Source organism: Oncorhynchus clarkii, unplaced genomic scaffold (genome assembly GCF_045791955.1).
Source record: "Oncorhynchus clarkii lewisi isolate Uvic-CL-2024 unplaced genomic scaffold, UVic_Ocla_1.0 unplaced_contig_8382_pilon_pilon, whole genome shotgun sequence".
NCBI classification, from domain to species: Eukaryota; Metazoa; Chordata; class Actinopteri; order Salmoniformes; family Salmonidae; genus Oncorhynchus; species Oncorhynchus clarkii.
Window position 1 is genome coordinate 25,945 of NW_027261051.1, and position 18,649 is coordinate 44,593.

The 18,649-nt window shown below is 43.8% G+C and overlaps 1 protein-coding gene across 1 annotated transcript; it reads right to left on the bottom strand.

Moving 5' to 3' along the window:
* Nucleotides 1-5,726: 5,726 nt before the first annotated feature.
* On the bottom strand, nt 5,727-7,651 carry LOC139403948 (tumor necrosis factor-like). Its single transcript, XM_071147155.1, has 4 exons — nt 7,493-7,651; nt 7,083-7,110; nt 6,680-6,739; nt 5,727-6,202 (listed from the first exon to the last, which is right to left on the bottom strand). The coding sequence occupies exons 1-4, from the start codon at nt 7,649-7,651 to the stop codon at nt 5,727-5,729; spliced, it is 723 nt and encodes a 240-aa protein (XP_071003256.1).
* Between the last annotated feature and the right edge of the window lie 10,998 nt (nt 7,652-18,649).

The following is an 18,649-nucleotide window of genomic DNA, read 5'->3' on the forward strand; positions in this document are numbered from 1 at the left end:
ACACACACCAAACACACACACACACACACCACACACACACACACACACCAAACACACCACACATATACACACCAAACACACACACACCAAACATATACACACACACACACCACACACCAAACACACACACACCACACACACACACACACACACCACACACACATTAACACACCACACACACACACACACCACACATATACACACCAAACACACACACACACCACACATACACACACACACACACACACACACCACACACCAAACACACATACACCACACACACACACACACACACCCACCAAACACACACACACACACACACCACACCACACCACACGTACACACACACACCACACACACACATACACACACACCACACCACACGTACACACACACACACACACACACACACACACACACACACACACACACACCAATAATATCTCCACTAGATGACGTCTTGTCTTCTTACCTGTTCTACTTCTTCCACTCCTCTTGTCTTTCACTCCTTCCTTCTTTCTTATGAAGATTGTCCCTGAGTCAGGGCCTCTGCCTGGATTCCACAAGGCCTCTAACTAGATTCCCCAGGGCCTCTGCCTGGATTCCACAAAGCCTCTAACTAGATTCCCCAGGGCCTCTGCCTGGATTCCACAAGGCCTCTGCCTGGATTCCACAAGGCCTCTGCCTGGATTCCACAAGGCCTCTGCCTGGATTCCACAAGGCCTCTGCCTGGATTCCACAAGGCCTCTGCCTGGATTCCACAAGGCCTCTGACTAGATTCCCCAGGGCCTCTGCCTGGATTCCACAAGGCCTCTGCCTGGATTCCACAAGGCCTCTGCCTGGATTCCACAAGGCCTCTAACTAGATTCCCCAGGGCCTCTGCCTCCATTCATACTCTGCGTCCCAAATGGCACCCTTTTCCGTAAATAGTGCACTACTTTTGACCAGGATCCATAAGGAAACCCATAGGGCTCTTTTTAAAAAGTATTTTCTTGTTTTGTTTTGTCACATGCACAAGATGAAGGAAACCGCACACTGCTCTTGATAGTATCACTGATCTTTAATAAGCTTTACGTTATCGGCCTCACGGCCTTCGTCAGAGCTTTTGTGAATTAAAAAAAAAAGGACGTATGCTACCTTCACACACACACACACACACACACACACACCAAACACACACACCAAATACACACACACACACACACACACACCACACATATACACACACACACCAAACACACACACACACACCACACATATACACACCAAACACACACACCAAACACACACACACACGCACCACACACACACACACACACCAAACACACCACACATATACACACCAAACACACACACACCAAACATATACACACACACCACACACACACACACACCACACACCACACACACATTAACACACCACACACACACACACACACACACACACACACACACACACACACACACACACACACACACACACACACACACACATTAACACACACACACACACACACACACACACACACACACACACACACACACACACACACACACACCACACATATAGACACCAAACACACACACACACCACACATATACACATTCCACACATATACACACCAAACACACACACACCACACATATACACACACACACCACACACCAAACACACATACACCACACACACACACACACACACACACCACACACCAAACACACATACACCACACACACACACACACACACACACACACCAAACACACACACACACACACACACCACACCACACCACACGTACACACACACACCACACACACACATACACACACACACCACACCACACGTACACACACACACACACACACACACACACACACACACACCAATAATATCTCCACTAGATGACGTCTTGTCTTCTTACCTGTTCTACTTCTTCCACTCCTCTTGTCTTTCACTCCTTCCTTCTTTCTTATGAAGATTGTCCCTGAGTCAGGGCCTCTGCCTGGATTCCACAAGGCCTCTAACTAGATTCCCCAGGGCCTCTGCCTGGATTCCACAAGGCCTCTGCCTGGATTTCACAAGGCCTCTGACTAGATTCCCCAGGGCCTCTGCCTGGATTCCACAAGGCCTCTGCCTGGATTCCACAAAGCCTCTAACTAGATTCCCCAGGGCCTCTGCCTGGATTCCACAAGGCCTCTAACTAGATTCCCCAGGGCCTCTGCCTGGATTCCACAAGGCCTCTGACTAGATTCCCCAGGGCCTCTGCCTGGATTCCACAAGGCCTCTGACTAGATTCCCCAGGGCCTCTGCCTGGATTCCACAAGGCCTCTGCCTGGATTCCACAAGGCCTCTGCCTGGATTCCACAAGGCCTCTGCCTGGATTCCACAAGGCCTCTGACTAGATTCCCCAGGGCCTCTGCCTGGATTCCACAAGGCCTCTGCCTGGATTCCACAAGGCCTCTAACTAGATTCCCAAGGGCCTCTGCCTCCATTCATACCCTGCGTCCCAAATGGCACCCTTTTCCGTAAATAGTGCACTACTTTTGACCAGGATCCATAAGGAAACCCATAGGGCTCTTTTTAAAAAGTATTTTCTTGTTTTGTTTTGTCACATGCACGAGTTTAAGGAAACCGCACACTGCTCTTGATAGTATCACTGATCTTTAATAAGCTTTACGTTATCGGCCTCACGGCCTTCGTCAGAGCTTTTGTGAATTAAAAAAAAAACAAGAACATCTCACAAAAGCTCTTTTTCCTTCTTCCTTCCATCTTGTTCAACTGTTACCATGCACCTGCAAAAAAACGATTGCTCAGTTGTGCGACTGCCTTTTTGAATTTTGAGTCGCATGTACAAGTACAGTGAAATGCTTAACTCGTAAGACAGACATCAACGGCGCAGTAATCAATATCAAGTAATATTGTTTATTTTTTTAACACAAGAAATAAGAAATTAGCTATATACAAAGTTCAATGTTCAGTGCCACAGAGAGGAAGCTATATACAGGGTGCCAGTACTGCATGTACAGGGATACTGGAGTAATTGAGGTAGATATGTACATGTAACCAGGGATTAGGAGAAAGTGACTGGTAGCAGAATAATTAATACTAATAATAATAGTAAACAGTATGGCAGTAGCATGTGTGTGTGTTTCAGTGTAGGCGTGATAGGCGGATATACATGGAAGCAGGGCTGAAAAGTGACTGGTAGCAGTATATATACTTATGGTATAATACTAATGATAATATATACATGGAAACAGGGATGAAAGTGGTTATGGTGTGTTTGATGTGATGCGTAGGAGCAGGAGATGGGTCGGAGCAGGAGGAGATGGGTCGGATTAGGAGGAGCTGGGTCGGATTAGGAGGAGCTGGGTCGGATTAGGAGGAGATGGGTCGGATTAGGAGGAGCTGGGTCGGATTAGGAGGAGCTGGGTCGGATTAGGAGGAGATGGGTCGGATTAGGAGGAGATGGGTCGGATTAGGAGGAGATGGGTCGGATTAGGAGGAGATGGTTCGGATTAGGAGGAGCTGGGTCGGATTAGGAGGAGATGGGTCGGATTAGGAGGAGATGGGTCGGATTAGGAGGAGCTGGGTCGGATTAGGAGGAGATGGGTCGGATTAGGAGGAGATGGGTCGGATTAGGAGGAGCTGGGTCGGATTAGGAGGAGCTGGGTCGGATTAGGAGGAGATTTGTCTGAGCAGGAGGAGATGGGTCGGATTAGGAGGAGATTGGTCGGATTAGGAGGAAATGGGTCGGAGCAGGAGGAGATGTGTCGGAGCAGGAGGAGATGGGTCGGAGCAGGAGGAGATGGGTCGGAGCAGGAGGAGATGGGTCTGAGCAGGAGGAGATGGGTCTGAGCAGGAGGAGATGGGTCTGAGCAGGAGGAGATGGGTCTGAGCAGGAGGAGATGGGTCGGAGCAGGAGGAGATGGGTCGGAGCGGAGGAGATGGGTCTGAGCAGGAGGAGATGGGTCTGAGCAGGAGGAGATGGGTCTGAGCAGGAGGAGATGGGTCTGAGCAGGAGGAGATGGGTCTGAGCAGGAGGAGATGGGTCTGAGCAGGAGGAGATGGGTCGGAGCAGGAGGAAATGGGTCGGAGCAGGAGGAGATGGGTCGGAGCAGGAGGAAAAGTGTGGGATAATTACCAGCAAAAGAAGCCCAGTAGCCCCACTCTGCTTGTGATGTCGTTGTTGCTAACTCCTACGCTTATCAGTCATGGCTTCGTTTGGAGAGGGAGTTACCCTTGTCACTAACCACATTTGCTGTTGAGGAAGTGACTGCAATGGAAACAACCAGTGAGTTTATTTTAGGCAAGGTGCCCGTTGCAAATGTATGCTAATACAAAGGAGATAAGATCAACAGAAGCGTTAATCATTCCATGAAAGCAGAGAGATAACTATTTTTAGGAAGTTGTGCTGATAGAAATAGCTACTGTGACTCGATCACGATTTACAAGGTTTTTCCCAGTGCTAGAACCAGTTCAGCATCAGTTAAAGACGCTCAGAGTACGGTCACCTGACTAGTTATGAAATTCCTTTTGTTAAAAATCCAATCCAGTAATCCAATACAGCGTGGCTGTAGAATCTCAAAATAGTGACTATCGGTAAGTGAAGTCAATGTTGCATAAACTGTTCATGAATGGTCATAATTGATTCACGTACAATAAATGTTTTGTCCTTTCTGTATAATTTTATTGAGATATTGACTCAACAGCACAAGTTAAATAAATAAATAAATAAATACAATAAAAATTACTCTATAAAATGCAATTAAATAACATAACAATTAGGTATTAGACACTTCAAATAAATTAAATAAATATGGTCAAATCCCATTTAAATAACATTATCATTAGACAACAATACAACTATAATGAACAGATAAATAATAAATAATAATAGCTGTGTTAATAAATAATAAATAATAAAAAGAGATTGATGATGATTAATTCAGAATCAATTAGAAGCGTATTTTAACTTCTCAATAAGATCTAGCAGCGTATATCAAAATGCTAAAAATACGTGGAATCGTCGTCAGAAATCTTTCGGATAGAAGGATATGGCGCGGTTGGGTTTTGGGTGCTGTGGGTGGCAGTTCAGCAGCAGGTTCTGAGAGTAAACACTAGTTCAAGTACATAGTACTTTAACATTATAGAAATATGTTGCCGTGGTAACACCACGGCAACACATCTGTTGTACAATAAACCCCAAGTATATATAAACTGCTACAGTTTATATAGGTTGGTATAATTCCTCTAGCCTGGTCCCCAGATCTGTTTGTGCTCTTGACTACTCCATACTGTCGTGCAAGCCAATGTTTGGCATGTCAACGGGTGGCAAGAAGTGGCATGATGGCACAAACAGACTGGTACCCAGGCTATGATTCCTCATCTTTGACAGAAGAGTATAAAAGCATTGGCTTTAACATAAAACAACAATGCCTTAACCTCAGTCAACTTCAATAGATGAAACGCCCTGTGACTCCTATCAGGTAACCTTCCCGTATATTCGTCATGTTATTAGCTTTCCTTTCCCCCCCCCCCCCCCCCCACCCCCTCCTCCAAAAGTTGAATCTTTCCCTTCACACTGTGGCCTGAATCCCAAATGGTGACCTATTCCCTGTATATAATTCACCCATAGAGCTCTTGTCAACAAAGTGTAGGAAATAGGTTGACATTTGAGACGTAGCCTACCCCCCTCTGTCGTCAGCCATTTTTGTCTGTCTTTACAAGGCGAACACGCCAAAGAAGTTCTTCCCAGCGCCACTCTCCAGATGGGGCAGAAGCCTGTTCTCTGTGACTGTCCGGAGCCTGTCTCCCTTCTCCAGGCTGAACACGGCTCCCATGTACACGGCGTTATACCATTTTCCTTCACTCGCAGCCTCGCTGTTGGAAGACTTCTTACACACGGTGCGTACAGAGTTGAGCAGCGTCTGGTACTCCTTGTTGTCTTCGGTGCCGTAGCTTGGGGACCAGCGCGTGACCGTGTTACTCAGGTGAACCATGTCCTGGTTGTTAGGGTGCTTGGGGTCGGCCTTGCAGCTGACGTGGAAAGAGACCTGGCTGTAGATAAAGTAGAGGCCCATCTGGGGAATAACAATTTCGTTGTTGTTGAGTTTAAGACCCCCCTGTGAGAATCCCTGGCCCTCGTCATCTGTCCACTCCACTGAGGACTTGTAATCACCATAGGTGTTGTATTCACCTAAAAGGGGAAGGGAGGAGAGAGAGAGAGAGAGGGGTCGGACATGAATAGAATTCACTGTAGATATTGACTCATGGAGCACTACGACACACCTTCTATTGAGGCAAGTTGTAAATGAGCAGTTTCAAAAAGAGATGAAGGTTATGTCTTGACTTATATCGTATGTCAAACAGGCTTGATTCAATCACAGCATCTTATCCCATTTCAAAGTCAAGGGTCAAGTGTGAATTGATTTGCATATACTACATTTACATAGTGTTTTTCCAGACTATTCAACATGCAGAGAAGTTCTTTCCAGTTCTACAGTGCTGTTGAAATGACGAACGCTTTTGTGCTGAATGCATTGTGTCTCAAATGGCACTCGATCCCTGTTACATATGAGCCCTGGTCAAAACTAGTGCACTATAATAGGGAATAGGGTATTATTTAGGGGGTACAGACAGGCATCGAATGCATTCCTGGATAGTGTGCTCTTACCTTCTAAATGAATGGCAGCCTTTATGTTTCCAGAGAGTTGTCTCAGGGTATGCTGAATTTCTGAGGAGGGAAGAAAGGAGAAGGAGATTTAGAAACGGTGACATCTTCACAAGCCGGGAATCTTCTCAAACCAACTACATGTGTGAGAGGTTTTTAAGAGCTTGCAAGAATGTATCTCAAATTGCACCCTATTCCCTATATAGTGCACTACTTTTGAACAGGGCCGATAGGGCTCTGGTCATATGTAGTGCACTAAAATACAAATAGGATGCTATTTAGAATGCACACTTTGTCAAGGGAGTAGCGGCATATGCACGTAAATATATATCTATATATATATATACACACATATAAATATATATATTGCAGTAGAACCTGACAGAAAAAAGGGATATGAACTCACCATCAGCTTTCTCGATGTGATCTTGTTTCTGAGGAAACGCGAAACAGAGATAAAAGAAAGAGTTAGTCCTGCGATCAGGTTTCGTATCGATGCTCAACAGGAGATATGAAATATACCGAGCTAATGCAGAGACATACAGAGGTTTACAGAGGATACAAATAAATGAAAAAGTTATAGTGATATAGCTGTATAGTGAATAAATACATATAAATAATTGCAAGGTAAAAATACATGTAAAATGAAAGTACATTTTGATTTGATCAAATTGCTGATGAAATACTCTTGATATTAGCACATCAAATGAGTTCAGATCCAGATCGATTTCACTAGAAATTGTGCCGTTAATAATAATTTATAATAAATGATAAATGATGATAAAAGATAAGATATAATGGGATGTATGTTCTTACCTTGGTAAAGAAGAGTGCAGCTGAGACACACAGCGCCATGGCCAGCAGGGCACCACACAGCCTCCAACGTTGTGTGGACTTCTCCCGCACCAGGGTCACGCTCGGTGACACAGGGCCATTCTCCAAGTCCACCGTCACTCTGCTGCAATCACCTTCCATCGTTTTACTAGAACTTTCTGCGGATCCCGGAGTAGAGACTTCCTTTACCTACTTAACCCAAGGCAGTATTCGAAGAGAGTTCAAGTACCAGTTCAGCTCTTTTGCATATTTCTCCTTTATAAAAATGTAGTGCTAAACTCCAGCAGTCTTATTAGAGGTTGTTTTGAAGGTAGTGATGCTCCTGCTGTGTTTGATGGACTGATACTCTGAGCGCTGCTGTTATATACACATGTAGCTTCTGGGAAACTCCAGTGATGTCAGTCAGAGTGGAGGCAAGCAGAGGAACAGAGAGTTGAGGGGAGGAGGCATGGGGACTGGTGTAATGGCTGGGGGAACCTGTGGCGTTTTTCACACTTGAAAAAAAAAAGTTTCACACCCACACGCAGGAAGAGTAGCTATTGCATGCAAGAGCTACTGGGGATCCTAATAAACAAAACTAAAAACTCTGCATGCACACACAGCTATCTTCCACTAACTCTCTCTCACACACATATCTCAAGTGACACCAAAGCGTATCTCTCAAACTTCATTTTTTTCATTTTTTTACTCTGTTCCATATTGGGTTTTACTTTATGGGATTTTCTTGTCTCTCTTTCTTGGCATTTACATTTTCTGCCTTCATCTTTTGCATGTCCATTAGTATCAGCACTGGTGGCTGGTTTTAAGGACAAAGCAGTCTATTGAGCAACAGACAATGTTGTGGTATCATTTTAGTATGATGTTTTTTTTATATATATATAAAGGATGAAAGTAAATGTGTTTGTGTATGTAAATTATCACTTAAACTGAAGTACACTTGTATGTTAATTTGGACTATACATTCTCACAAGCAAACATACTCGTTTGCCATATGGGCAAAGAAAGATGTGTCATGGCTGCTCTCTGCAATGGTATCATTTTCATTATGTTAATGTTGCATTTTTCACTTAGTGCATTCAGGAAAGTACTCAGACCTTTTGACTTTTTCCACATTTTGTTACGTTTCAGTCTTATTCCAAAATGGATTAAATCGTTTTTTTCCCGCCTCAATCTACACACAATATCCCATAATGACGAAGCAAATACAGATTTAGAAATTTCGGCAAATGTTTAAAAAAATAAAAAACTGATATCACATTTACATAAGTATTCAGGCCCCTTAACTCAGTACTTTGTTGAAGCACCTTTGGCAGGGATTACAGCCTTGAGTCTTCTTGAGTATGACACTACAAGCTTGGCACACCTGCATTTGGGGAGTTTCTCCCATTCTTCTCTGCAGATCCTGTCAGACATTTTCAGTTCTCTCCAGAGATGTTCGATCGGGTTCAAGTTCTGGCTCAAGGACATTCAGAGACGGGTCCCGAAGCCACTCCTGCATTGTCTTGGCTGTGTGCCTAGGGTTGTTGTCCTGTTGGAAGGTGAACCTTCACCCCAGTCTGAGGTCCTGAGTTCTCTGGAGCAGGTTTTCATCAAGGATCTGCTGAGAAACATCCCCAAGGCGTGACGCTGCCACCACCATGCTTCACCGTAGGGATGGTGCCAGGTTTCCTCCAGACGTGACGCTTTGCATTCAGGCCAAAGAGTTCCATCTTGGTTTCATCAAACCAGAGAATATTGTTTCTCATGGTCTGAGTCCTTTAGGTGCCTTTTGGCAAACTCCAAGCGGGCTGTCATGTGCCTTTCTGTCACGACTTCCGCCGAAGTCGGTCCCTCTCCTTGTTCGGGCGGAGTTCGGCGGTCGACGTCCCCGGCTTTCTAGCCACCGCCGATCCACTTTTCATTTTCCATTTGTTTTGTCTTTGTCTTACACACCTGGCTTCACTCAACCAATTACTTGTTTATTATTTAACCCTCTGTTCCCCCATGTTATATTTGTGAGTGATTGTTATCTGTTACGTGGATGTTTGTCGCTGCACTTTTGTTATAGACCGTGTTTTTGGCACTAGTATGTTTTATGTGCTGTCGCTGTTGACCGGTATTACAGTGCGCCTGTTTACTATACTCCGCTCTCCTGCACTTGACTTTGCCTCCCATATACAAGCCTTACACTTTTACTGAGGAGTGGCTTCCATCTGGCCACTCTAACGTGAAAGGTCTGATTGGTAGAGTGCTGCAGAGATGGGCGAATCTTCCAGAAGGACAACCATCTCCACAGAGGAACTCTGGAGCTCTGTCAGAGTGACCATCGGGTTCTTGGTCACCTCCCTGACCGAAGCACTTCTCCCCTGATTGTTCAGTTTGGCCGGGAGGCCAGCTCTAGGAAGAGTCTTGGTGGCTTCCATTTAAGAATGATGGAGGCCACTGTGTTCTTGGGGACCTTCGATGCTGCAGAAATGTTTTGGTACCCTTCCCCAGATCTGTGCCGACACAATCCTGTCTCTGAGCTCTACGGACAATTCCTTTGACCTCATGACTTGTTTTTTTCTTTGAAATGCACTGCCAACTGTGGGACCTTTATATAGACAGGTGTTTACCTTTCTAAATCATGTCCAATTCAATTTACAACAGGTGGACTCCACCTAGATGCATCTCAAGGATGATCAATGGAAACAGGATGCACCTGAGCTGAATACTTATATAGTATTTCAGTTTTTTTTATTTGTAAACATTTTGAAAAACCTGTTTTTGCTTTGTCATTATGGGGTATTGTGTGTAGATTAATGAGGATTTTATTTTTATTTAATACATCTTAGAATAAGGCTGTAACGTATATCAAATTGTGGAAAAAGTAATGGGGTCTGAATACTCCCTGATTGCACTGTATGTGAAGTTGTCCATCTCTCTCTCTCTCTGGCCGTTCATGTTTCATGTTTTTTCCACTGAACTGGAAATGAAATTGCACCGTGCATCTGCACTAGATTTGGCCTCTCACTGATCCCGTACTACAACTAATGTAGGCCTACAACACGTTTGACACAATGGTTGTGATATTTCACAGATATTTCTGTGAAATAATAGAGTTTGTCTGCACAATCCCCCCACCCCAAACCCGTGTCTCCACTACACTTACGTAGTCATTTCATATTTATTTTTTTTGCAGAGAAACTCTTCGTTGTATCACATCTGTTGTGCCGACTGCATTGTACATCAGTTGTGTACAACGTGAAGTGTGCACGGGGCCAACGTCTCGACAACACTCAGTGCTGTACTGTGTGAGTGACAGAGCCCGTTCACCCACAGATTAGCAAAGGAGGGAGAGAAGGATGTGAAAGAAAGAAAGACGGGGGGAAGGTGGGTTTTTTTATTTAAAAAAAAAATCCTTTTCTCATCAACTGATAATAACGTTGGCAAGGATAGGAGCAGGTGTTATGGCAGTGGGATGTTTCATCTTTATATAACAAACAGCACAGTCTATTCATAATGAAAGTGGATTACATTATCCTACATGTAAAACACCCCTCTTTCAGAGGTTAAGTGTACGGAAAAAGTGATACCTAAAAAAAAAAAAAAACGTTTACATTTCAGTGTCTCAGAATAAGATGGCAGGTGAAAACACACAGGAAGTGTTGTAATTAATCTGATGTCTAGAATTTGAGCTAGGCAGCTGTAAGAAATACTCTTAAAACTCAATTGCTATTGATCCTGTAAAAAAAATAAAAAACCTGGTATGTGGATCTCCGTAACAGACGGCTCATGACGAGAGGCAGGCGGGGAGTGTAATTGTGTACGTCCGATCAAGTTGATTTTCAAATTTTTCATTGAGATTGGTGTCATATTGGCCTAGACATGATGACAGGGAGATTTAAATTTAACAGTGAGCTTCAATGCCTATATAGTGACATCTATACATCTGTCTATAGCGCACATTCTCCAGTGGCTGTTTACGTCAATGTTTTTTTTTTGTGCGTGTGTGATTTATTTGTTTTAAAATAGGTTTTTATTGAACATAAAAAATATATATATACACCATACGATGCGTGATATAGTGTAGATATACCTTGTTTAGTATCTTAAGATTTTGCTCATACAGACAAAACAGTATGGAATTGCAATCTGTTAAATGAATGACTCGTGTAAATTAGTATTGATTTGTGTTAGATTGTAGTTCTGTGGTCACATGGGATGCTTATGGTTCCTGTTTCCATCCTGTGTGTGACATAATATTGCTAACTCATTATTAGTACTCATCTACTCAAAACATCCTCACACTAAAAATACAAAAGGCACTAAATATAGCTCTTTATTTACATATTCTACCTGCGTATGTATATGTTAAGTAATGTCGATGACAACACTTCCTTTCCAAATCCCATCTTTTGTGTGGGCTTCTGAGGCTAGTCAGACACTGACTCACATAGGGATATTATTGTGAATAAATAAATTGCTAACGTTCACACAGACTGACAGCCATCTGAGTAACTGTGTCACAAATGTGCAAATATATTATTTCATTGATATAATACACAGTCGCTATTTATCATCTTTACTGCGGAGACTTCTGATTATGGACTTTTGTGTTTTGTTCACGTTGTTATAGTATAATCTCTGGATACTACATACACTTCAAATCAAATCAAAGTTTATTTGTCACGTGCGCCGAATACAACAGGTGTAGTAGACCTTACAGTGAAATGCCGAATACAACAGGTGTAGTAGACCTTACAGTGAAATGCTGAATACAACAGGTGTAGGTAGACCTTACAGTGAAATGCTGAATACAACAGGTGTAGTAGACCTCACAGTGAAATGCTGAATACAACAGGTGTAGTAGACCTTACAGTGAAATGCCGAATACAACAGGTGTAGTAGACCTTACAGTGAAATGCTGAATACAACAGGCGTAGTAGACCTTACAGTGAAATGCTGAATACAACAGGTGTAGTAGACCTTACAGTGAAATGCTGAATACAACAGGTGTAGTAGACCTCACAGTGAAATGCTGAATACAACAGGTGTAGTAGACCTTACAGTGAAATGCTGAATACAACAGGTGTAGTAGACCTTACAGTGAAATGCTGAATACAACAGGTGTAGTAGACCTTACAGTGAAATGCTGAATACAACAGGTGTAGTAGACCTCACAGTGAAATGCTTACTTACAGACTCTAACCAATAGTGTAAAAAAGGTATTAGGTGAACAATAGGTAGATAAAGAAATAAAACAACAGTAAAAAGACAGGCTATAAAAGTAGCGAGGCTACACTTACACTTATAGTATAATCTCTGAATACTACATACACTGTTATAGTATAATCTCTGAATACTACATACATTTATAGTATAATCTCTGAATACTACATACACTTATAGTATAATCTCTGAATACTACATACACTTATAGTATAATCTCTGAATACTACATACACTTATAGTATAATCTCTGAATACTACATACACTTATAGTATAATCTCTGAATACTACATACATTTATAGTATAATCTCTGAATACTACATACACTTATAGTATAATCTCTGAATACTACATACACTTATAGTATAATCTCTGAATACTACATACACTGTTATAGTATAATCTCTGAATACTACATACACTGTTATAGTATAATCTCTGAATACTACATACACTTATAGTATAATCTCTGAATACTACATACACTTATAGTATAATCTCTGAATACTACATACACTGTTATAGTATAATCTCTGAATACTACATACACTTATAGTATAATCTCTGAATACTACATACACTTATAGTATAATCTCTGAATACTACACTGAGTGACTGTAGTTATTAAACACCAGCGACATGGATGAGGCAAAACAGAACAGGATGAAACTGTGGCAGTCCTAATATGGACACAAAACATCACACTTTACGGTCAGCAACGTCATATCATAGTAAAGTGAAATGTTTTATTTCTTATAGTTCCCCTATACAAAGATATAGATTATAAAAACAAATTATTAATTCATAAATAAGAAAATAAGTATATCTCATGCCTTATATATACATTTGCATTAAATACTTAGAGAGGAGGGGAGATGGTGACTTAAAATTTGATGAGGACTCTCCCCCCACCCCCCCCCCCTCCCCCTCCCCCTGTGTGCTTGGCCTAGTTTAAAGAGATGGAAGGAAGTGACTGATACACCATTACAAACAGCAGCCATGACACGTATCTTTTGGCCCATATTTGGCAAATGAGGAAATTTGCATGTGAGAACTTACAGTGCATTCTGAAAATATTCAGACCCCTCCCCCTTTTGTCTATATTTATTCTCCAATGGATTAAATACATATATTTTCCTCATCAATGTAGTAATACATGATTCTAGCGTGTGGTTTTGCTCCAGACCGACCACATCAAGGCCACCACTGGGCTGGAACACGGCAGAGGTGATTACCCACTGAGGAGGTGGGCTTCACCAGAAAGGTGCAATGGGGATGAAGGTGGGGCATTTCTAGGTGACTAATCTGACAATATGAAAGGAGAAAGAGAGAGCGTCACCTTTACATAAGAACAAGGGGAAGACCCATATTTTTACCGACTAGCTTTGAATCAACTTGAACCATCAAAGCTTTTTAGTGGCCTTTATTCAACCTTTATTTAAAAGCTGGTTCTGAAATCATGTACATAATTGTCAAATGAAAAACTTTATTTATCACGCGTCGAATAACAACAAGTGCAGACTTTAAAGTGAAATGCTTTACTTACAAGCCCTTAATTAACCAACAACGGAGTTCAAGAAATAGAGTTAAGAAAATATTTATCAAATATATCTTTTTTTAAATAAGAAAAAGCAATACAATAAAATAACGTGATAATAACAATAACAAGACTATATACAGGGGGTACCGGTACAGAGTCAATGTGGAGGCTATATACAGGGGGTACCGGTACAGAGTCAATGTGGAGGCTATATACAAGGGGTACCGGTACAGAGTCAATGTGGAGGCTATATACAGGGGGTACCAGTACAGAGTCAATGTGGAGACTATATACAGGGGGGTACCAGTACAGAGTCAATGTGGAGGCTATATACAGGGGGTACCAGTACAGAGTCAATGTGGAGGCTATATACAAGGGGTACCGGTACAGAGTCAATGTGGAGGCTATATACAGGGGGTACCAGTACAGAGTCAATGTGGAGGCTATATACAGGGGGTACCAGTACAGAGTCAATGTGGAGGCTATATACAAGGGGTACCGGTACAGAGTCAATGTGGAGGCTATATACAGGGGGTACCGGTACAGAGTCAATGTGGAGGCTATATACAAGGGGTACCGGTACAGAGTCAATGTGGAGGCTATATACAGGGGGTACCGGTACAGAGTCAATGTGGAGGCTATATACAAGGGGTACCGGTACAGAGTCAATGTGGAGGCTATATACAGGGTGTTACGGTACAGAGTCAATGTGGAGGCTATATACAGGAGGTACCGGTACAGAGTCAATGTGGAGGCTATATACAGGGGGTACCGGTACAGAGTCAATGTGGAGGCTATATACAGGGGGTACCGGTACAGAGTCAATGTGGAGGCTATATACAAGGGGTACCGGTACAGAGTCAATGTGGAGGCTATATACAGGGTGTTACGGTACAGAGTCAATGTGGAGGCTATATACAGGAGGTACCGGTACAGAGTCAATGTGGAGGCTATATACAGGGGGTACCGGTACAGAGTCAATGTGGAGGCTATATACAGGGGGTACCGGTACAGAGTCAATGTGGAGGCTATATACAAGGGGTACCGGTACAGAGTCAATGTGGAGGCTATATACAGGGGGTACCGGTACCGAGTCAATGTGGAGGCTATATACAAGGGGTACCGGTACAGAGTCAATGTGGAGGATATATACAGGGGGTACCGGTACAGAGTCAATGTGGAGGATATATACAGGGGGTACCGGTACAGAGTCAATATGGAGGCTATATACAGGGGGTACCGGTACAGAGTCAATGTGGAGGCTATATACAAGGGGTACCGGTACAGAGTCAATGTGGAGGATATATACAGGGGGTACCGGTACAGAGTCAATGTGGAAGCTATATACAGGGGGTACCGGTACAGAGTCAATGTGGAGGCTATATACAGGTGGTACCAGTACAGAGTCAATGTGGAGGCTATATACAGGGGGTACCGGTACAGAGTCAATGTGGAGGATATATACAGTGGGTACCGGTACAGAGTCAATGTGGAAGCTATATACAGGGGGTACCAGTACAGAGTCAATGTGGAGACTATATACAGGGGGTACCGGTACAGAGTCAATGTGGAGGCTATATACAGGGGGTACCGGTACAGAGTCAATGTGGAGACTATATACAGGGGGTACCGGTACAGAGTCAATGTGGAGGCTATATACAGGGGGTACCGGTACAGAGTCAATGTGGAGGCTATATACAGGGGGTACCGGTACCGAGTCAATGTGGAGACTATATACAGGGGGTACCGGTAAAGAGTCAATGTGGAGGCTGTATACAGGGGATACCGGTACAGAGTCAATGTGGAGGCTATATACAAGGGGTACCGGTACAGAGTCAATGTGGAGGATATATACAGGGGGTACCGGTACAGAGTCAATGTGGAAGCTATATACAGGGGGTACCGGTACAGAGTCAATGTGGAGGCTATATACAGGTGGTACCAGTACAGAGTCAATGTGGAGGCTATATACAGGGGGTACCGGTACAGAGTCAATGTGGAGGATATATACAGTGGGTACCGGTACAGAGTCAATGTGGAAGCTATATACAGGGGGTACCAGTACAGAGTCAATGTGGAGACTATATACAGGGGGTACCGGTACAGAGTCAATGTGGAGGCTATATACAGGGGGTACCGGTACAGAGTCAATGTGGAGACTATATACAGGGGGTACCGGTACAGAGTCAATGTGGAGGCTATATACAGGGGGTACCGGTACAGAGTCAATGTGGAGGCTATATACAGGGGGTACCGGTACCGAGTCAATGTGGAGACTATATACAGGGGGTACCGGTAAAGAGTCAATGTGGAGGCTATATACAGGGGGGTACCGGTACAGAGTCAATGTGGAGGCTATATACAGGGGGTACAGAGTCAATGTGGAGGCTATATACAGGGGGTACCGAGTCAATATGGAGGCTATATACAGGGGGTACCGGTACAGAGTCAATGTGGAGGCTATATACAGGGGGTACCTGTACAGAGTCAATGTGGAGACTATATACAGGGGGTACCGGTACAGAGTCAATGTGGAGGCTATATACAGGGGGTACCTGTACAGAGTCAATGTGGAGGCTATATACAGGGGGTACCCGTACAGAGTCAATATGGAGGCTATATACAGGGGGTACCGGTACCGAGTCAATGTGGAGGCTATATACAGGGGGTACCGGTACAGAGTCAATGTGGAGGCTATATACAGGGGGTACCGGTACAGAGTCAATGTGGAGGCTATATACAGGGGGTACCGATACCGAGTCAATATGGAGGCTATATACAGGGGGTACCGGTACAGAGTCAATATGGAGGCTATATACAGGGGGCACCGGTACAGAGTCAATATGGAGGCTATATACAGGGGGTACCGGTACCGAGTCAATGTGGAGGCTACATACAGGGGGTACCCGTACAGAGTCAGTGTGGAGGCTATATACAGGGGGGTACCGGTACAGAGTCAATGTGGAGGCTATATACAGGGGGTACCGATACCGAGTCAATATGGAGGCTATATACAGGGGGTACCGGTACAGAGTCAATATGGAGGCTATATACAGGGGGCAACGGTACAGAGTCAATATGGAGGCTATATACAGGGGGTACCGGTACCGAGTCAATGTGGAGGCTATATACAGGGGGTACCGGTACAGAGTCAATGTGGAGGCTATATACAGGGGGTACCGGTACAGAGTCAATGTGGAGGCTGTATACAGGGGGTACCGATACCGAGTCAATATGGAGGCTATATACAGGGGGTCCCGGTACAGAGTCAATATGGAGGCTATATACAGGGGGCACCGGTACAGAGTCAATATGGAGGCTATATACAGGGGGTACCGGTACAGAGTCAATGTGGAGGCTATATACAGGGGGTACCCGTACAGAGTCAATGTGGAGGCTATATACAGGGGGGTACCGGTACAGAGTCAATGTGGAGGCTATATACAGGGGGTACCAGTACAGAGTCAATGTGGAGGCTATATACAGGGGGTACCGGTACAGACTCAATGTGGAGCCTATATACAGGGGGTACCGGTACAGAGTCAACGTGGAGGCTATATACAGGGGGTACCGGTACAGAGTCAATGTGGAGGCTATATACAGGGGGTACTGGTAGAGAGTCAATGTGGAGGCTATATACAGGGGGTACCGGTACCGAGTCAATGTGGAGGCTATATACAGTGGGTACCGGTACCGAGTCTATGTGGAGGCTATATACAGGGAGTACCGGTACAGAGTCAATGTGGAGGCTATATACAGGGGGTACCGGTACAGAGTCAATGTGCAGAGGTGCAGGTTAATTGAGGTAATTTGTACATGTAGGTAGGGGTGAAGTGACTATGCATAGATAATAAACAGAGAGTAGCAGCATTGTACAAAACAAATGGGGGGGGGGGTCAATTTAATAGTCTGGTGGCCATTTGATTAATTGTTCAGCAGTCTTATGTCTTGGGGGTAGAAGCTGTTAAGGAGCCCTTTGGTCCTAAAATTGGCATTCCGGTACAGCTTGCCGTGCGGTAGCAGAGAGAACAGTCTATGACTAGGGGTCAAACTTTTTGAGGATCTGAGGACCCATGACAAAATGTTTCAGTCTCCTGAGGGGGAAAAGGTGTTGTCGTGCCCTCTTCACGACTGTCTTGGTGTGTTTGGACCACGATAGTTCGTTGGTGATGTGGACACAAACAATGCGGAAAAGCTAACTAAATAGCACAGTTGGTTAGAAGCCCGTAAAATGGCAGCCACCCCCCTCCGCCTCCATTCCCAGATGCTATAACCTCAACATTGATAACAAAAAATAAAAATGACAACAACAAAAAATCCCATATCAAATGCAACAGTAGTCATATGATATTAAAAGGAGGTACTTCAACAGACTAAAGAAAGTTTTATTCAATGTGAAAGTCACGT

Coding starts and splice junctions, on each gene's coding strand:
- LOC139403948 (XM_071147155.1), bottom strand. CDS start 7,651: ATGGAAGGTGATTGCAGCAGAGTGACGGTGGACTTGGAGAATGGCCCT. Junction 6,740..7,082: donor TCACATCGAGAAAGCTGATG/GTGAGTTCATAT, acceptor TTCCCTCCTCAG/AAATTCAGCATACCCTGAGA. Junction 6,203..6,679: donor GGCTGCCATTCATTTAGAAG/GTAAGAGCACAC, acceptor TTCCCCTTTTAG/GTGAATACAACACCTATGGT.